Here is a 22438-nt window from a genome sequence, read left to right on the forward strand (position 1 = left end):
AATCTCCCAAACAATGGAAGTGAATGGTGACCAGTTCTCAAATGTAAAAAACAAACAAACAACAGAATAAAAATATAAAATGCATCCATACTGCTCGTCTGGTGTAATCCAAGTCTCCTAAAGCCCCAACATGTCAGGCCGACTTAAAAAATGTTATTTTCACCATGATTTTAGTCTGAATCTTCACTGTAGATTCTTAGCTTGGAGCCACGTGCGCACTGTCTGAACTGTGTGTGTGTGTGTGTGTGTGTGTAATGTGATGGTGTGCAAACAGCATGTTGGGGCTTTAGGAGACCTGGATTATGTCAGATGAGAAGTATGAAGTCATTTTGTGGTTTCTTTCCAGTTGTTTTTTACGTTTAAAAACTGGTCACCATTCACTTCCATTGTTTGGGAGATTCGGCAGCGCTGTTTTCCTGTGAAACTCCAGCAGTTTTTACAGACTAATAAAATAAACCTGATCCTCAATCCACATGAGGGTGAGTAGTCATCCCTTTAAGTCAGCAGTGCAACTACCAAAGCCCAAAATACAGCAGTCAGGACAGCCTTACTGTAGTGTATCTCATAAGAAACAGGAGGATATAGTTCATTCGATGGAGACTATTTTAGGTGGTGGATTAATCCCCATTTGGTGGCCTAATGATTACGTGAAGCAGCAGGACAGTGTCTGTGTGTTCACTGTAATGAAGGAACATATCAGACAGTGCAACAGTGCGGCTCACTGACATGTTTTTGGACAACAATGGAGCTCTATGGCACACAGGAAGAAGATATATCAGGGTGTGAGACATACACAATACTTGTTAGTAAATGCATTCACTGTTAGTTTGAGGCTTTTATTGGATTTATTGTGGTTACGAAATATATAAAACATCTACAGAATTATCCCTTAATCCTGCTTCAGTTGTTTAAAGATATTTATATGAATATACATTTTAAGAGATGAGGTTGCTCTTTGTTTTATTCGCTCTCTTATCTCTCTTTTTCATCTTTTTGTCCTCCTGTCTGTTTTTTGGTTTTCTATTTCTCTCTTTCTCTCTCTCTTACTCTCACACACTCAGTTACTCTCTCTCCTTCTCTATATTGCTTTCTGTTACACACATAAACACACAAACGCACACAGCTCCAGGGCAGCAGTGGGTGGAGTGGAGCTGCTCTCCCAATTGAATATTTGGTCCAGCTGGCGTGTGTGAGTGTGTGTGTGTGTGTGTGTGTGTGTGTGTGTGTGTGTGTGTGTGTATGTGTGTGTGTGTGTGTGTGTATCTATATGTGTGTTTTAGGGCGCGTGGAGCGAATAAGCACAGGTCTTTCCGGAACCCCGGGGAGATCAGTGAGGCGAGAGGACGCTAACACACACACACACACACACACACACACACACACACACACACACACACACACACACACACACACACACACACACAGGCTGCTCTTTGTAAGGCGCTGAGAGATGGCGGCCAATGAAAGGCCTATTGATTGGGTCTGATGGGCGATCCAGGCCTTTGAATCCCATTACCAGCAGAAACACACTATTGGTGGCAACATGAGGGGGAGAGAGGGAGATAAAGAGGTGTGAGGGGGAGGCAGAGAGGTCTGAGACTACCTCCACACTAAACTGACTAAATCTGAAAATGCAGATTATGCGTGGAAACGGTCACGCCAGCACTTCAGATCGTCTTGGTAAAGATCTCCATCCACGCTGAGACGTGTGAACAAGAGGAAAACGGCTACATCTTTTCTTCTTCTTCTTCTTCTTCTCTTTGAGCTGACGACCAACAAAACAGATGTCAGGATGATACAGACAGTCTGGTCACTCTGTCGAGTCTCAGCTGCTTAAAGCTTCCTCTTACAGTAATAGAATTACATTTTTCAGCAACAGTGTCAGGGATTCCTGCTTGGCATTCAGTTATTACAAAGCAGTAAATAAATCAGTGACACTGACAGGACCCGACGGGTTCGGTTCGGTTCGGGTTGGGCCTTATTTCTCACATACACTTATTCGTTTATTTAAATTTTTCAGATTCCCTGCTTGTGTTCTCCCTGTCACTGAAAACTCCTGCTGTTCGGTGCATAGATGGAAGCTTGTTCAGAAAAAGGCTGTAATCAGGTTTGCTAATGAGGGTTGGGTTCGGGTCAGTTACGAACAGAATTTTCACGGCATCAGGCCTCGATGGGCGCAGCTTTTCAGGCACGATTAAAGCGCTAGCCTACGGACTGAAATTTTAGGAATCTTCTAAGTTTATTTCAAGCCACAATGTGCAACCTAGATCTAATAAAGGTACGACACCAAGTTTGATGTATGTTTAGTGTACAGTGATCATAAAGCTAAATTCATGGATAGGCAAGAACCATAACACATTCAATACAATGATGTTTTTTTTTTTCCCTGACAAAATCAAAAATGAAAATGATTGTGCTGTATTTTTACATTTATATCTTCAAATAAAGTAACATCAATCAGTCGGCAGGATTTTATTGTGAACGGCTGTCTTTGAACGTCTCTCGCTGTGATGTCAGACCACAGTTTTAGAGCCACAACCAAAGATATCGCCATGTTTCTTTCACGTCATCTTTCATCCAAAATTGCTTTACCGGGAGTTTGATGGAGGGTTGACATCAGATATCAGTGAGAAGGAGCAGGCCTTCTGGCAACTAGAAAGTTGTCCTCCTTGTTAGCGACCTAACAACAGCTACTGGTAACCCTACATTAACAAACATCCTTATACCTATACCAGTTACTCTCAAAATGACATATATTACCAGTGGAGAGCAGCAACAGCCTTACTGGACCTTAACTATGTTACATAAGTCATGAGACATAACTCATGCAACATTACACATGTGGCTTACGTTGTAAAGTGGCTGCATTCAGTTAAGTTTAGGCATATAAAACAACTTGGTTAAGGTTAGAAAATGATTGTGGCTCTTGGATTAAAATGACAACATCTTGCGGTGCCTGGCTAGCTCAGTTGGTGAAGCATGCATCCCGTGTGCCGAGGCTGCTGGCCCTCTGTGGCGACCATGGATACGGCGAACACCTGTCACCAGTCACTGCTGCATACCATCCCCCTGCTCTCTCCCCCTTTCCTGTCCTGTCTTCCTATCAATTAAAGGCATTAAAAAGCCCCCAAATACTTTTAAAAACTAAATAAATGAAACATAACTACGTCAATTGAAATTGTGCAACAGAAATCTCATTCATAACAACATTCATAACTTCAAACTCTATCCTCCACTGAGCTGCTTGCACACTTGACCAACATGGAAGTTTTTCTGGTGAGGACAGACTTTAGATTAAACATTTGTTTCAAACTGGATGATGTGAGAAACCTCTGGAGTGCTACATGCAGGGCTAATGTTGAACCGATAGTTCAGATTATTTGAAGTGGGGCTGTATGAGACACTTATCCGTTGTCAGTGTATTACCTGCGTTAGATGGCAGCCGACACGCCACCTGCATGACAGCGAATGTTGCTTTTAGTGGAGATTCTGCACAACTGCTTTAAACAGAGAGTCAAACAGGTAGCAGTGAAATTATTCTGCTGTTAAAACTGGCACACACGGGCAGGTGTGTGTTTCTGTGTGTGTGACACATGGGCACATCCATATGCATGTATGCAAATACGTGTTCATACGACCGTGTGTGCAGTCTGTGTATGGATATGTGATTGGACAAAGCACTCATGTACATTTATTCTTAAATGTATAAGAGCTTTGACAGCGTGTGTGTGTGTTTGTGCGCTATTGTATCTTTGTGAGGACAACTGTTTAAAGCTTTAGAGATGCAGAGGGATGAGAAAAAAAGAGAGAAATACCAGGAGGAAAATAAAGGAGGATATTTTTAAAAATAGAGCGAGGATAATACAGAGCAAAAACTCTCAACTGTCATCTCACAGGGAGGCGACTGTGACGTTCAAGTACAGCAAGAGAGTGTAGTATTTCTGAAAATGTGCTTTTTTGTTTAACATATTCTCAGCATACATAACAAAAAACACAGTTTCTGAACATTTTTATAAACCTGAGTTTGTGTCAAAAGCACAAAACTAATCGTGCGCACAGGAACTGGTCATTAATATCTCCAATTCAGTATGCAATAACAACTCGAGTTTCTTCACGTAACTGATCATGAATGTCAGTGGATAACTTGCTACTCTGCTCTGAAATATTTATGGACAAGCTGATCTTTTCTGGACATAAAATATCAACACGCAATACTCCAGAAATGCATGCATTATGTTTTTTAGAATTTTTCAAATTTAGTTTTAGTTTTAATTGTGCAGACGAAGATGAGGGCCACAAGTGAAAAACTCCTGAATTTAAAGTCAGAATTCCTGATACATGGCCTCAATCCTCTTCCGTGCAATTGAGGGGTAGTAAACAAAACAAAACCAAAAACATTAAATAAAGAAATAATTTTTCGGGCCTGATAATGCTATATTTTTACATCATGTCACAGGTCAGAGGGAGGAAATAGCCCCCATGCCAGCAGTTTGAAACCCCTGATATATAGAGGAAAAAGAGAAAAAAATGAAAAACTGATGATAACAGATGGCAACACAGACAGGGAGGACCAGTCCTCGCTTTTTCAAATGACTACTTTAAGGGTTAAAACTTGGTTTTAAGGTTGAAATTAGAACGAGGTAAAGGTTTCTGTGGGGAGTTCAGGAATGTATTATGTTAATGAGCATTAAAGGACAAATGTGTGTGCGTGTGTGTTCTCACCAGGTGTGTGTCCAGGTACACCCTCAGGCTGTCCAGCTCCTGTCTGGGCTGTGTCCAGTTCTCTGTGCTGTCCAGCGCCTCCTGCAGCCACGAGATGAACCCGTCCAACTGCTGCACGAAACACTGGGGACGAGACAGGCAAAGGGACACAGAGAGAAAGAGAATTCAGCCAGATCATTTTAAATAATAATAATAATAACATGAATAAACAGCACTGTCCAGAGCACGCTGGAGTCACATCAAAACAAGACGACACACACAAAACACTGCAGAGGATGGAGAGAATGAAAAAGAGGGATATAAGAAGAAGAAATGGAGCAAAAATAAAGGTGTTGTCAGAATTGATGGAGAATCAAGGGAAAACCATACAGGCAAGGTGAGACAGAAATCCAACAGGTAATGGTATGCAACAGGGAGAGAGGGAGAAAAAACGCAACAGATTGGAAGGAGGAGAGGATGAGAGGAGGAGAAGAGGATAAAAGAGAGGAGAGGAGAGGAGAGGAGAGCGGCTGGACAGCGTTTCAGAGCTGATTCCAGATGAATTAATTCAAGGACAGAACGAGAACAAAAACGAGACCCGCAGGACGGAACAGGTAAACACACATTAGGATAAATACAGAGAGGAGAGGAGAGAAAAAAAAGAGAGATGGAGGCAGAGATACCAGCAGGAAAATAAAGGAGGGGGAAAAAAAAAGAGTGGGAGAAATGAAAACACGGGCAAAGACAATAAAGAGGAGAGGGATAAAAAGAGAATTTCTACGTTGTTCACTTAAGAAATTTAGACAATCAGAAAATAAAAAGGAATTTCTGATGACCAAAACAATGATGAAATCCCAACAAACAAACAAACAAACAAAAACAAGACGCTGACAGCTGTATTGGTATCAGCGTATCTGCTGTCTGACATGGGAGAACTTGGACGTTTAACAGAACATTATGACAGTTTAAAAAAAAAATGTTAGCTTCATAAGGAGCATTTTATGTATATTTGATCTTTTTTTCCAAGTTCATGTCTTCAGGTTTAATATACATATATATTTTTTGTTTAGAGTTGACTGTTTCAGATCCCCAGTATCATTTTTGACAGAAACATTTATCGTTAAACTGTAAAATATCCTGCTTCCAACACATACCTTTGACACAAAGGACCGTATTTGCCGATCTACCAATATTTTTTAATCAATATAGGTATCTGCTTCAATATCCAGTGTCGATCAGACCCTATAGGACTAATATCTGAGTGTGATCAGGAGATTAGATGCACACGATTGGAAATACTGATCTGAGAAGTCTAACATGAACTGTCTCATAAACTACACAGAAATGTCAGACGTGGATAAAATTAACATTTGATGTTAATGGTGGACGATTTTGAAGAAACATCTACTTGCAGTTATTCTGACTGATACTGCATTTGTGATATTATTTACAATATCATTTCATTATCTCATTTTCATTGAAAAACATTAAAACGATAATGGTGTGCTACTTCTTTTAAGGGATCTGTATTAAGACAAAGATGTTTTTCTGTCTAGAGAATGATATGTTGGCCAGAACACCTCTGGAGCACCACAATATTTAATTTAAAACAAATATTTCATCTTTCACAACAGCTGCACATCCTGCGATTTGAAAATTGCAGAGACCATATTACGATTTTGATAAAATCTTAGTTAATTGTTCAGCCCTACTTGATGTCAAGGAAGATAGGATCCTTTGTAAACCGTGTGCTGCAACAAACATTAGATGGCATTTGCAGATCAGTCGTCCCTAAATACTTGCAAAGTTAAACCCCCTTAAATGTTTTTGCTTTTCAAAATAATATTATTTCATCAGTTAATTGAACTGGTGTGTTTTTGCTAAGTTTGAAATAAAACAGGAGCTAAAAGAAACCACCGCCGTCCTGTACTGGGTTGGTCGAGTGGACTGAGGTTATCACCAGCTGTGATTTTTGTCATTTTATTTTGTTAAGTTAATGCAGTTAGAGTTTGAGTGTACACCCACTGAGCTGGAAACAAACCTGTAGAGCCATTTAACTCAGATTTATGGATTTATTTTCACCAAACCAGAGTTGTTCTGACAGTGGAAAGACTAACCAACGAACAAAAATTAGAGGGAAAAAATTAAAAAAGAAATAAAAACATCTTCTAAAAGAAGAAAACATAATATGAAAAGCAGTAAAAGAGAAAAGAAAAGACACAGACGGAAGCAAAAGAGATGGAAAATACAACAAGGTGGAGAGAAAACAGGAGGTGAGAAGAAAAACAAAAGCAAAAATAGGATGAGAAGAGAGAAAGTGAGATGAAGTGATTAAGCCAGAATGAGAAAGAGAAGTAGAGAGTTGAACATGTATGTCTCCATCGCTGGCAGGTTGTCCTTCATGAGAGCAGACAGACAGACAGACAGACGGACAGAGAAGAAGAGAAAACAACAGAGGCAGAGAAGAAGAGCACTCGTTACTCGGTGGAAAGCTACTGCCATCTACTGGCTGATGGGAGGATTTATGAGGAGACGGAGCTCAAAACTGAAAGATCTCCACCTTAAACTCACCAATCAAACCCGCAAAAGAATCATAAATCTTCTTTAACTGTATAAGAGCTCATATTCTGATTTCTCTCTGGTGTAAAATGTGGGAAGGATCAGTGGAAGATCAGGAGGATCCACGTCAAATAGTATCTGATCCGGTATTGATTTCTGCTGCTGACTCCTGAAGAGGAGCAGAGGAGACAGCTTAGAGGAGGACTTCAAACCTTCAGCCATGAAGGAGAGACGGAGGTGAAGAAGAAGAAAAGAAAGGAGAGTTTAAACCTCCATTATTGAAAGGGTGGTGAACAAGTTAATGCTCAAGGCAGAGATCAGACAGTGACAAGAAAAAGCTTGAAAGTGTTTCATTTATTTTAGAGACAAAGAGGAAGATTAAATTCGTTTGAGAGGAGGAGGAGTTGTTTCTGTTCACCTGCAGCCTCTTTACAGGAAAAACTAACTAACCAGTGTTTCTCACTGTCCTGTAAAGCTGCAGAGTGGGAAAATGTTTCAAGAAAAACTACACTTTTCAAATAGGCCTGTCATCATAGTCACATTATGGATCTGTCGTACGATATATGGACTGACCTCCATCAGTTCTGCTGACCTCTCATACTGTCTGTTGTGTTTACATCCATATCACTTTACTTAAGAATGGAGCAAACATGATGCAAGATGCATTATAACACTGACAACATGAATGGCAAAGGAAAGAAGAATAGAGGAAAAGGAAAGGGAAGGAGAGCAGAGGAAGGAAAGAAGACTACAAGGAAAGGAAAGGAAAGGAAAGGAAAGGAAAGGAAAGGAAAGGAAAGGAAAGGGAAGGGAAGGGAAGGAAAAGGGAAGGGAAGGGAAGGGAAAAGATGAGAAAAAAAGGAGAAGGAAAGATGAATAGCAGAAAACAAAGGAAGCAAAACAGGGAAAAGGAAGTGGAAAAACAAAATGTTTAAGGGAAAGGGAAAGAAAAGAAGAAGGCAATGAAACAAGGAAAGAAAATTAGAGAAAAGGCAAGACTACAAGAAATGTAGTGAAAAACTAGCATTTTTATGATTATATTATCATCATATCACTGGCATAAAATGGTTAAAATGTTTATCTCAGTTACTGTGACAGGCAACATAAAGATGTCCAATATATTCACTCAGTCTTTCTTCTAACACTATAAACACCAAAAATGTAGCAGTTATGATGCAGGTATGACGTGTAAAGTCCTTCCCATGTTCTCAACAAAAATGGACAGAATAAACTGATTTGATGGAATATTAAACTTCTTTCAAAAGAAACAGAACACTGCTCTGATTACATTTTAGCATAATGACCTCATCAAGTGTAAAGAACTGTTTTCAACTTTTTTTTTACAAAGTTTCAAATGCAAACTACTTCTGCAAAACATCACAGAAAATTAATTTAATTTGTTTTACCTAAAATATCAGCAGCATATCACCTTTACAGACTGATGAGTTTTTGTATCATTATCAAATCAGAAGTCCGATAAACCACTTGGTCGATTTGACTGTGGTCACAGCTGAAAGAAACCAAAGTTGACTGTTGTTAGGAAACAGGAAGTGAACGGCGGTCTGTGGTGTCAAAGTCACACACGTTTTACCTCAACCGCCATCTTGCAAAGTTTTGTTGCTGTACCGTCACTCTGCAGTCTGAAAGAAAGGAGTCGTAACTGCACCTCAAGCACACACAGGGGCAGACAGAAACAGTGAGCTCGGTCCAGTTTTGCCTCATCAGTTGTTTGCAGACACAGGAGGAGAAGAAGATCTGGATGATTCTCCAGATTATATTTCATTCACCTGCACTAAATGGTGGAGATCTGGTGTAAGGACTAGGAAGCAGCTCTGAAAACACACATCCAATCGACCACAAATTTCAAAACAGAAAGAAATTGGTGGGGAAATTTAATGCACTGGGCACATAATATAAAAAGAAATTTTATTACAACAATTCATAATGATGAATTACTACTAAGTCAGACAACTGAGCTAAAAAACAAACAATTTAATTTGCATTTTCTAATGAAATCGTGTCAAATTTTCTTTTACAAACCTTTAAATTAAAAGAAAATGCAGTTTTATAATTTCCTGCATATTTGACCAGTCTGTGGTTTAAGTTTGAGCTCTGCAGGCAGAGAGACTTCCACAGAGAGAAGAACCTCCAACACAGACACACAAAGGTCAGCGCCAAGCCACAACCTGAATTTCACGTAGTCTGGATACAAACCAGCTCCAAAGAGCGCACGAGCAACACAAAGAGACGGAGAGAGAGAGACCGAGTCATTTACATAAAACTGAAGACGTACGGCAACGTGAGCTCTAAATTCATTCTCTCCAGTCAGACCTCAAACATCCCCGTCTGAATAACAAGTGTAACTGTGACTGCAGATCATCAAGAAGACAATTCTAATATTTTATACATCCAGTGTTGTTTTCATATCTTTCACTGAGAGCTACCTGGAAAACTAATGGCAGAGTGAAGGAGGCTGCGGCGAGGAGCTAAATCTGATGGAAATTACTTGCCACATGTGTGCATCCATGCTTACAGCTCGCCTACAAATCGCTGGATCCAATCTGTACGTGTGTGTGTGTGTGTCTTCATATGGGGATAGGTGTGTCTGCTTCGCCTGTAATGATCAAATGTGTGTGTTTGTGCACATCTTATATGCTTCAGCAGTGTCTGTGAGTGTGTTTGTGTGTGTTTGTGTGTGTGTGAGATGCAAACCTTGACCGATTGAGCGGCAGTATGTTAATTACAACCGTGAACCTTAAAAAAAAATTTAAAAAATAAAAAAAACATCGATATGATTCCGTCCATCTCTCCGCCGCTCGTTATGGAGGAGAGATGGAAATCAAAAGTATTGATGAGACGAGAGGAGGAGAGGAAGAGAGGAGCGGGAGTGTAGGAGGAAGAGGAGGGAGGAGAAAGAGGAAGACAAGGTGAGGAAGGAAGAGGAGAGGAAACAGTGAAAGGAAAAATAGCAGGACAGAAAGGAAAGAAGATGAGGAGGACAAAATCAATAGGAAGGAAAGAAGACAAGAGGAAAAGAAGGAGTAGAGAGCAGAAGCAGGAAAGAAGACTACATGGAGGGGAAGGAAGGAAGGAAGGAAGGGAAAGGAAAGGAAAGGAAAGGAAAGGGAAGGGAAGAAATGACAACAGGAGGAAATGAAGGAAAGAAGTTGAGGAAGATAAAAGAGATGGGAAGGAAAGAAGAAAAGAGGAAAGGAAAAGAAGGAAGGAAAAGAGAAAAAAGAAAAAAGAAAGGCCTTTAGAGGAAAGGGAAAGAAAAAACCTCAGAGCAAAGGAAAGGAAAGGAAATGAAGAGAAGAAAGGAGAAAGATGAGAAAAATAAAATGAATGGGAAGGAAAGAACAATACAGAAAAAGAAAGAAAAGTGAAAAACAAGGAGGAAAGAGGAAGGAAAGAAGACAACAGGAAAGGAAAGGAAAGGAAAGGAAAGGAAAGGAAAGGAAAGGAAAGGAAAGGAAAGGAAAGGAAAGGAGGACAAGAGGAAACAAACAGAGAAGGAGAGGAGAGGAGGAACACAGGGCAGGAGATGAGAATCAAGGGGAAACCAGGAAAGAAGAAGGAAAGTAGGAAGCAAGAACCAGCAAGGACAGGAAATGGAAAGAAGTGGAAGCTGAAAGAGGGAAGGCTTAGAGGAGATGAGGAGAGAAGGAAACAAGGACCAGCGATGACATGAGGTGAAAAATGAAAGGACAAGAGAAACAAGGAAAGAAGAGAGAGAGGAAATGAGGAGAGGAAAAGAGAAGAAAAAGTAAAAAAAGCAAACAAGCATCAGAGGAAACACCAAGGGGATAAAACAAGATGAGGACAGGAGAGACAAGGAGGAAACAAGGAATGCAAAGGAAAGGAAAGGCCTTTTGACGAAAGATCAGAAAAGAACTTAGGAGGACGAGACATAAAATTGGAAGACCAAAAGAAGAAATGAGTAACTGAGGAGAAAAGAGGAAACGTTTAGATGAAAAGGAAGGAAAGGCAACAAAACAAAACAAAAAGCAAGGTGAGCAGAGGAAGAAAAGCAGACTAAAGGAAAGGAAAGGAAAGGAAAGGAGAAAGACAAGAAGAACAATCAACGGGAATGAAAGAATAGAACAAAAAATGAGGGAAACAGGAAAGCAAAAGAGAGAAAAGAAAGCAAAAAGCAATGAATGAAAAGGGAAAAGGAAGGAATTCAGAAAAAATGAAGGAAGAAAATGAAACACATGAAGGAAAGTAGAGAAAAGGAAAGTCACAGAAGAGTTGAAAGGATGAAAGCCAGAAGAGGAGGGGGAAAAGAAGAAAGCAATGGAAAGAAAGAAGAAAAATGGAATGTGAAAATTAGAGAAGAGGACATAAAATGAGAGAAAAAGATGAAAAATTGATGAGATTAGAAGGAAAAGAAAGAGGAGATGACGGATAAGGAGTACAGGTGAGAAGAAAAACAGAAGAAAATTATAAAAAAAAAAAAAAAACAGGTGAAGAGTCTGAGAAGATGAGATGAGACGAGAGGTTCAACACGAGAAGAAGAGGAGGACAGAGGAGGAGGAAGAGGATGTAGGCGTGAACAGCAGCAGAGGGAGCGCCGGCGTTGGTTTGGATATCGACCAGCATGCACTGGGCTGCTTACGGCTGCTTTGATGTCTCTAAACCAGTGAGGCTCCTGAGGGGCAGAAAGGCCTGCTGGGAGCTGAAACGCCTGATCTGATCCTCTGCCGCCTGGATAACCGCTCTGATATCTGCTTCATCTCTTCCTCCTGTGGTTCAGCTCTTCACCGCTGGATAATTACCGTTCAGCTGACGGGGCTTTCTGAAGGACGACGCTGATAGATTTAGACTCAAACTCCCGACAGACCGTGTTCGGCTTCGATGATTAATATGTTACAGCCGATAGGTCTGATTTTTAATGCGCCCGGAGCACGAGACAAACACAATATGAGGATATAACTGCTGCTGGACTGCAGAAAGTGAAAGCAGCGATGGTTGCTTACATATTTATTATTGTATGTCTTAATTATTACTGTAAATTCGCAAATAAAAGCTGTTTTGTTGCGAGAAAACATTGACGGGGTTGGAAATACGAGGCCGATAAAGGGGCTGATAAAGGCTCATATTGTGTTGGTGTGTATGTCGGTCAATAAGAAATGAGAAATTACAGAACACAGATGCCAAAAATTTCAGTCGCCTTATATTATGTGTTTATGTGAAAACAAACAAACTTAGCAACAGTAACTAGGGTGCTGCAGGCCTGTCAAACATTGCATTTCATCACATTAGCATGTCTGGCTAACTAATGCTAGCTGACTAGCTGCAGTAACTTTACCTCCAGACAAACTTGTTAGATCCCACTGCATCTGCATTTGTTCTGTGGGGGTTTGAGGAGGAGGATGTGGGCTGATGCGCCTCATCTCTCGCTCGCTGTCTCAGGTCTAAGCCCAGTTAGCTTAGCTCTTATCTCGGCTCTCTTCCACAGTCGCGATCCGGCTCATCTGGCTGGGTGACCTGCTTCAAGGTCCGCTTTCTGTCATCTATCATGTAGATATACCTGCCGTATTCCACCATCCGACCAATGTTTGCTGAGATGTAAGCTAGCCTTAGCCTCAGTCTGCTAGCATTAACTTTACATCACGTACACAGTCGCGAGGTAACTTTACGAATCCATTTTCACAGAGTTCTTGTTTTAAAATATTTCAGACAGAAACATTAAAAAAAAGTTAGCATTAGCTTACAATAGTCCACTACACAAGGAATCACAGACCTCTGGGTTTTTTAACAGTAAACTCTCAGTTTTAATGTTAAATATGCCACTGTTATCATCGTAAACTTGAATGGAAAGCTTGACAGACTCAGCAACAGCAACTTAGGGGGGCGGGGCTTAGTGAAAAGTCAGTTCCATTAGTACAACGTTCACGCCCACCACCTGCAGTTAAGTGTGTTTTAAGATGATTTGGACGTGAAATCACGCACCCGTTCGTTTTGGTCTGAGATGCTGCCGCTCTAGTGCGACATCTAGTGGCAGTGAATGTCATATACAGAACATTTAAACTACCATCAATGAAACTTAACACTTCCTGCTTATTTTTCATATTAAAAGCCCTCCTCCTACAGACCACAAATAAAAAAATTAAATAAACAAAATCATACAGAGTGCTGCAGATAATGTGAAACCTTGAGTTCTCTGTCTTAGAGAGAGAGAAATGGTTGACCTATGTCTACTACAAACCAGGCAATCTATTTCTCTGTGCTGGAGGAATGTTGAGCCTCTTTTACACTGGACAAAAACCCCACTAACACTCACTAACGTCTGGCTGTTTTCTTCTACAATCAGCATCAAATGAGTCTGCAAGACTCACAGGTATTTATCTGCAGTCATGTAAACATGACACCTGGGTGAACACACTATTCTCACCCCTTTTCAGCAGAGGCAACGAAGGCTTGTTGCCTCTTTTGCTCATTTTTCATAAACACGTGCTGCTTCACTTGGTTTGACTCGCGTCTGCAGCCGAGCACAGCGGAGTTCACACCTGCTTGAAGGTGTGTATTTTACTGACGAAGCGCTCGTATTTAGTCAAGCTGCTGAACGATGTAGAAACTTTTTTACTTCCTGTAAAGTCCTCATAATAAAAGTCCCCTGTGTTCTCTAAAAACTTTTATTATGAAGCAGCAAAATCAGGAAATGTTGCACTTTCATCTGAAATAACTTAACGCAGCAGCTCTGCAGGAGACGGTAAATAAGGCACGAGATTCAAAGCACAAACAGCGACACAGTAGAGGAACTAAACATCAAACCACAAATATTCATTTTTAAATGTTTCTCTCCTTTTCCTGTTGACACATGAGGTGAGTCTCAGCACACAAGAGAGAAAAAAACAAAAATCAGATGGTAAACGGGTTTAGCGGCTGTGGGAAACGGGTCAAATGCCTGATTTTATCAGGTTTACCTGCATTTGGGTGGTATCATGTGTTAAATGCATTAAATTAACAATGTTAGACATATTTTGAAACATCAGCGCAGTAAGAGAGACTTGTAACTTCATCTAAGCAAAAGAACACTGCACTTTATTTGGCTCTATATTTTCCACTGATGTTAATGTTTTATGTTTTGTTTTTATTTTTAATGTATAAAATCTGTTTTGTTGTTTCTTTTTTAAATTATTGCTTTCATGTCCTTAGTTAGAGACTGTGATACATAAACATCTAAATTTAAATGGCTGGAAATAATAAGTGAATAAAAACAGCTTTTGTGTTGAAGAGTGGTCAAGTCAAGACAAGTCAAACACGTCTGCTGAAATCTGTTATTACTGCTGCTTGAAATTTTGAGCTAATGAGTAGCTTGAGGCTAGCAGCATGTGTTGGTTCTGATGGGAAATGCTAACAGTTTGTGGATGATTGAGGCACTGGTTCAACCACAGTTCAGCACCTGGTGAAGTTAAAGACCAGGAGAAAATTTTAAATGATGAATTTTCTGCGCAGGGTTCCACAAACATTTTTTGGGGGGGATTGAGGTGAGACAGCTAATTTCCACAGCGGGCCAAGTTATTAGTGTGACTACGTGAACATGTCACACCAAACATTGTGCGCCGCTGCTCCGAAATGAAAGAACTGGAGGGGAAGAAAGTTTGATTAGAAATTCATTAAAATCACTTTTAATAGAAAACATGGAACCTGTGCCGCTGAGTTTTGGGTAAAATCTGGACGAGACAGGACTGCAGCCTCCTCCACGCTTCATTAGTGCTCAACAAGCACATTTATATTTCTGCCTTCATTTTCTTTTTATTTATTTATTATTTAGAAACTTTAACTTGCTTTCAGTGGAAATCTGTAGTAGCACTGGAAGGAAGGAAGGATGGAAGGAGGAAAGGAGGAAGGAAAGAAAGAAAGAAAGGAAGGAAGGAAGAAAGAAAGGAAAAAAGAAGGAAAGAGAGAGAAAGATGGAACAAAGACAGGAAAGAAGAAAGGAAGCACAAGAAAGTGATAAAAGATGAGAGGAGAGGAAGAAAGAGAGAGCGAGGCGAGGCCGCCCGTCACACCTGACTACACCTGACTGCGTCCCTGAGATCGTGGCTGGAAGACCCCTCCACTGCCAGATGTCTCTTGCCGTGGGGATAAAATCATCTCCATAGTTCCATAATGTTAATGTAATCAATCACATTTTATTTCACTGTAACAGTTTATTTTCACTTGAAATGATTATTTGAACCTTTTTTTCTTGTATGTGTGAATAATGTAATATATTATTATAATTAGAAAGCAAAGTCTCTGTATAGTAAAAGTAAATTAAAGATCTATTTTTAACCTGGCTTTTAAAGGAGAAATATTATTATATTATGACCTTTATGACCTAATTATAATTATCATTATTGTCATCAGAGATGAAGAACATTATGGATACATGTTAAATCTAACTAGCAGCTTCTCCAACAACAACCAGCATGAAATAACTGAGGGATTCTTTGACTTTTTTTTTGCCCGTTTCACATTTATTAGAGTTCAAATTAATGCAGAATGTTTGCCAAAATGACTAAGTGTCTGTTTGTGAGTCATAAGAAATCTTTATTAATCTTGTGGAAGGAGTAGATGTTTATAACGGTTAAATTGAGCAAAATGTTAATGGAGTTTGGCAGAGTGTGTTATTTCAGAGCAGTGGGCTTTTGTTTTCAGGATAACAGGTTGAACTTTACACTGAGTGATATTTGACAGTTATAAACAGCTGATCAACCTACAGTGTAGGACTGTCAGACTGTCGGACTTGTTGCTTATCTGTGTAAAACTATAATATTATATTTTTACTTAGTGATTTTTAATATTTTGCTGTTTTTTTAATGTTTAAATTGTATTTGTCATTTATCTTTTGCTTTTATTTTGTGTCTGTGTTATTTTACTTTTGTTATGTTAGAGCATGTTTGTTAGGCGCTAAAATAAAATAAAGCTGAGTTTAGTTGTTATAAACTCATCTTTGAGTCTTTCAGTCTGACTAAAATACTTATTCATATGTGCAATATATACGTCTATAATACCCCATCCTGCCTGTTATGCTTTCTATCATAAGGATGATACATTTTTAAAAGGTGTGTTCAGCTCTCAGTACGTCTGTAGCTTCTAACTGAATCTCTGTGGTTTGAAGTTTAGTTTCTCTGCTGCGTCACTGTTTGTTCTTTCAGGTTTTCTGCCTTATTTTCCTGTTTCATGTTGACTTTTAGCTGACAGGAGTTGTGTTAAGTTACTGCTGATGAAAACACGTTCACATTTCCTGATTGTGCTGCTTCATAATAAAAGGTTTTCAAAAAGAAATAACCGTTTTCATACCGTTTAGCTGCTGCATCACACACCTTCAAACAGCTCCAAACTGCGTCAAGTTGAGCAACATGTGTTTGAAAAAGGAGCAAAAGCATCACAGTTACAGATGGAGGCGGGGAGTTTTCATCGCATCCACAGAAAAATGTTGAAAACAAAATTATCTTGGTCGACTTCAATACTTTTAAGTGGAACCAGAGTTTTGGACTCCAAACAAATTAACTTTCTGCATCTGTGTGTGTGTCGGCTTTACCTGTTTATCTATAGAAAGACAAAAGAAGAGAATAACACCCCTCTTCCTCCTCCTCCTCCTCCTCCATCTCTCTTATTTTCCTATCCCCTCTGCTGTCGGTGGGCGTCCCTGCCCCCCCGCCGGGCCAATCAGACGAGTGTTGATCTGAGTCTGTTGTCTGTCTGTCTCCCACTGCTCGCAGATAGGCCGGCGTGCCGCAGAGCCGCCAAACACACAGACACCTCACACTGAGGACGCCGACGCCGGCCCAGACAGCACATACAATGTGATCACATGACGCGTAGGACACTTATCTAACTGATGGACTGTTTCTCTCTCCGCTGTTCTTTAGTGTTGTTTTCTTTCTAGCAAATTTTAATGCACTTCAGGAGCCGCGTCCCATACAGCGCAATTAGGAACTTTGGGTTCGGCGTATGTATATTTCCTGCCGTCGGCCTCATAAACTTTAATGAAACAAGCCGCGGATATACATGATGTGGATGCAAATGATGTGAGGAGTCGGCGCCAACATTACAAATGATGAGGAGGTCAAGGTCGAGACAACAGAGTCTAGACGGTCAAAAGGGGGAGAAAAAGTCTCGGATAAAATATTCATGTCCAACAGCAAAGGCAGCGTGAAGAAGAAATAGAAAGAAGAAGTATAGGTCTAACGGGGGAGGAGGTCAAAACAAGAAATACTTAAATCCAAATACATGTTACTGATCGTGTTTCCAAATAAATAAAGTTTGTTTTTACAGAATGCAACTTAGAAAATGAGTCATATTTAGTTCATGTAGCTCCAACCAATCACCAGTGTCATGTGGCAGATTTTACAAGAAGCTGTTAACTTGATGTTTTTCATGTTAAAGGGACAGTTCATCCAAAAATGAAAATGATAGTTTTTTAGTCCACAAAACACTGCTGGACTTTCACAGGAAAACAGCGTTGCAGAAATCAAACAACCAAAGAAAACATAAAAAGCCTCCAGACTCTATTCTTTATGTAATCCAAGTCTCTTAAAGCCCCAACATGCTAAACTGACTTGAAAGACGTCATTTACACTTTTATTTTTAGCCTAAATCGTCACTGCGGATCTATGGCTTGTGCACGCCATCTGAACTGAGTGTGTGTGTATGGTGTGAGGGTGTGCACTCGCAAGTAAACGACTTTTTCGAGCTTTGGGAGACTTGGATTAAACCAGATGAGCAGTATGGAGGCATTATATATATTTTTTTTTTTTTGTTTTTTGTTTTTTTTTAGAGATTCTTCAACACTGTGAAACTCCAGTAGTGTTTTATGGAGTAAAGAACTAAACCCGACTTTTAACTGGCATGAGGGTGAGCAGATAACGGCTGAATTTTCATTTTGGGGTGAACTATCACTTTAATTAAAAACATACCTGTGTGTCCATTTCAGAGACATTTTTTCTGTAAATCACAAACTTTGTGGCCGTGGACCCCATTCTTAACTCTGCTAAAAAAACTCTCCTAATACAATGGTAGTGAAGGGAACTTTTATTTATTATTTATTATCATTTTATTTTGATTTATTATTACTGATTTATTGTTTAGTTACTTTTTTAAAGTAATACCATCATGAATAGACTGATTGTGGACTGGTTGCTCACGGGACACATCCAGCCTGCAAACCAAAGATTTCCTACTGCTGAAGCTTCACGTTAAAAGCATTTAACTGTCCGTCCCCCACAGTGTCTGCTTAGAAAAATTGTGGCCCTTGGACAAATTTAGTTGGAAGGTCCCTCTTTTATACAATAAAGACAGTTCAGTTAAACAGCTAAGTCCAGTTGAGACGTGGTTTAAGCTCTTCCTCCCAGTTAAAACACTGGTACAATAACGAATCTGTCTGTTGGAGATGAAAATAAATGTCTGTACCCTCTTGATCCATCTTACTGACAGTGAGTGTAACTGATTTCCTTTCCCATAATGTTCAAATATGAGATTCTATTAAATTCTACTCAGTTCTTCTCCACTCTAATCGAATCTACTCGCCTCCAACAACAAACACCAGCGAGTCCGTCTCCCCCGGAGGAGACTTCCTGGACAGATTATATTCCGTCCTGCTCCTGGATTTGATTCATTTCTGCTCCAACACGGATCTTTGCACGGTTTCTCCTCCCTGGACGGATCATTTCTCCGTTCTGTTTTATTCTTCTCTGCTGTATTCAGTCGAGACTCTCGGCGCAGAGACAGAATGTCATCCTCCACACTGAGACTCTCCTTCTCCTCTCTTCACTTCCTCAATTAGGCAGCTCATCCATCGCCATGATTACATGCTGCTAATTAAGCAGCTAATCAGCTAATTACCCAGGAGCAGAGAGGAACGAGGAGTGTGTGAGCGTGTGTGTGCACGTGTGGTGACATGTGTGACACAGCACAGCATAATTCCTGATCGCTTTAATGTGTCTTATTTTATATTTTGTGAGTTTTCTGGCAGTGTTAATGCTAATTCATGAATGTGTGTTTATTTCCATAATTCTTTGGGGTTCAATATTTAAAAGATACAAGTAAAAGAAGAGTCTTACCAGTTCAGATACTTGGTATATTCAGGTATGGATCTGAATCCATTTACATTAACTCCAAACTCAGTGCTTTACATTGTGGCATTGTTCTGGGGCTCACATGAGCAGGTTTTTAACACCGACTACATGAACTGAGTGCCGGGGGGGGTCTGAATCATTCAGGAGAAGCTGTGCTGGGCTCTGAACGTGCCGGGGATTATAGATACTTATTGTGTCTGGGACATTCAGGGCATGCCACGAGGGCGCGTGCAAAATTTCTACCAGCATCCGACTCATCAGAGACGCTGCTTTGACAAGGGAAACCAAATCTTTGCTCGTGGTCGGAGCGGTTTCTGCTGCAGATTTTACTGCCAGACATGATGTGTGATCTTACAGGCGAGGAAAAGACTATCGATCACAAATATCTCTTATTTTATTGTGAGGTGAGGTGACATGGATCCAAAGTCCAAATGCAATATCAACACAATGTTGAACACTGCAGATTTTACTGAAATATCTGAGGAAAAATCATGACAATTCTCTCATAAAGGGTCAGAGGCGCCAATCTTGATCTCAGCTGAGCCAGAACAAAAAAAACCTTTAAAACCTCAAACTGTTTTCCTTTCTTTTTATTGCAAAGAAGCAGAAGTATATTCTGAAAATGAACTAATGAACCATCTATTTACAAAACAGATGCACAACCTGAGACGTCCCAGGAAAAATCATTTCCACATTCCATCAGTCCACTGTCATTCACTTTGTGCAGCAAAGTGCATGGACGCTGACTAGTGATGTCATGAAAGATGATGCTTTGGTACCAAGTCGATAACAAAATGTGACTTTTTTTTAACTTTTTTTTTTTACAGACACAGCATATACGCCTCCAAGTGCCGTAGTCTGTCGTTAAATGCCCCAGGAAGAACAAAACACAGTGGAGCAACGACATCTACAAGTGTAGGACAGCAACATGTGCAGCTGCAGCCACAGCTCCACCTCAACTCGTCAAAAAGAAAAAGCATAAACAGAATTGTGTATGGAAGTAAGGGACTCTTGTGTTCGAGGCGGATCAATCATAAATAGGGATTAATGATACATTTGCAATAACCAGTATGAAAACAGTGCTTTTTACTGTGTATTTTTTATGTAATTGTATATTTCTTCTCTTTCATTGTACTTCATGCACAAATCAAGAAATTAAAGAACTGAACTTTTCAGGCGAAAGACTGAAGTTAAGTTAAAGTCAGAAATCAGTCTTCAAATGGCCATGAAGGTTGTTTAAAACATGAAACTTTATTTTTTTTTCATGTTTTCCTTTGTTGAAATACACAGCCTTACATATGTCATGCTAAATCATGATCATATCCTACTGAAGACTTCTAGCGTTTTGCCCTAAAAATCCTGAGCTCCCTTAGGAATAAGTGTCTCCAGCTCTATAGGCTTAAATTAACAATAACCATCCTTGAAGCAGATAGATGGTTAGAACAGAAAAAGGGGAGAATATAAATCACGCTGTATGTTAATAATGAATGAACAGTAAGATGGACGGTGAAGACGCTCTGCGAACTGCCACATCACCCACAGCTCAATACTGTCGCTTTCAATGTGATGAACGTGACAAGTTGATACAACCGTAATACCATCACGTGGTTTTGTTTTAATTTGCTAATTCTCTCCACAATAAACTAAACAAGCTTTAGTCAAACCCACTGAACTTTGTTTAATTCTAGCAGAGATCCTAAAGATCAAAAAGATACCAGATTTTCCCCACGTGGACGTCAGTTTGTCAGGCTGCTTTAAAAAAGGGATCAAAAATATTTCCACAACAGGAAAAGGACAGACAGAGAGGCAGAGACAGAGCAGGGGACAGCTTTGACATTTCATCAGTCAAATCATCATTAATTCTGAATATTAATGTGGACGATCTGATTCGAATTGGGGAATACGGAGGAGACGGTTTGATGAGGGGATCAAGCTCGCGACCTTCCGGGTCAATGATCCCCAGATCCAAGGACGTCCCCCTCGCACGGCCCGGCCCTTTAATTCACAGATTGATCCTCGCTGATAATCTTATTACAGCGGTGCGAGTCTGTCTGTGGGCTCCTGACCCGGCTAACACCAGATAAGACAGATACTCTGAACTTCATTGATCCCCGAGGGAGGGACTGGGATGTTACAGCGGCAAAGTAAAATGCTGCTGGGAGAGTAAAAGGTATCCAGAATTAGAATATTAAGGCAATAAAGGAGAGACAGTGAAATAAACGTGAGTAAAATAAAACAATAAAAAATATTAGAGGAGGCGGCGGAGCTTCTTTATAGCGCTAATTAAACGAGCAGCCATGAGACGAACGAATCCCCAGAGCTATTGACATTTCACCATATTCAATATGACAGATATGACTGATTAGTTCACCAGGCAGCCTCATCAATAATCCGCCTGCCAATCAAACGTGACCTTTAGAAGTGAGGTGATGAATTAACGGGGCCACGGGACGATCCGATACCAGCCCTCCAATCCATCAAGACGGCTGCAGTGAAGAGAGAGGAGCACCGGTGTTGTGCTGATTTCAGTTTGACTTGTTGTCCTTTGTCAGAATTGAAGTACAGGGATTTGTCTCATGGTTCTGATGAAATTCTAATGTCAGCTACTGCTAAAGACGCTGAGACAGGAGTCTGGTTACAGAGGTTTCACTGTCTGACGGCACCCTGGTTCCTTCCAGCAGTGAACTCTGGTTTTGTTTGACCATGATGGCAAACTTTCCTGAACTCTAACTATCACATCTGTGGTTGGGTCAGAGGTCGGCAACCTTTACTCTCAAAAGAGCCATTTTTGGCCAAAAGAAAGAAAATGCGCCTGGAGCCGCAACTATTACATTTTACATTTTGCTCACTGAGACTTTTCTGTGTTTTTCGGATTTGGCGTTTATTGCTTGTCTCAGGAGATTTAGGACTAGCCACCTGCAAAATTTAGAAGCAAAGCCAGACGTAGGCGACACTGCACGTTTTTGTTGACATTTGACATTAAAATTGACAATAAAATTTCTTTTTTTTTAATCAGTGCAAAGCCTACATGTTTTTATAACTGGAAAAAGTAAGAATCATTTTAGAACTCCAACACTGATAAATGAAGATTAAAGATTTTTTATCAA

At 40.1% G+C, this 22438-nt stretch overlaps 1 protein-coding gene across 1 annotated transcript in view; it reads right to left on the reverse strand.

Moving 5' to 3' along the window:
* The window catches only part of akap6 (A kinase (PRKA) anchor protein 6), a 219611-nt gene that overhangs the window by 164711 nt on the left and 32462 nt on the right, over window positions 1-22438 (reverse strand). The window contains exon 10 of the mRNA XM_084741771.1: window positions 4723-4845. Within this exon, the coding sequence (XP_084597897.1) occupies window positions 4723-4845 (123 nt within the window). The remainder of the gene's footprint in view (window positions 1-4722; window positions 4846-22438) is intronic.

The sequence above is a fragment of the Lutjanus erythropterus genome, chromosome 18 (assembly GCF_056507025.1).
Source record: "Lutjanus erythropterus isolate fLutEry1 chromosome 18, fLutEry1.hap2, whole genome shotgun sequence".
NCBI classification, from domain to species: domain Eukaryota; kingdom Metazoa; phylum Chordata; class Actinopteri; order Lutjaniformes; family Lutjanidae; genus Lutjanus; species Lutjanus erythropterus.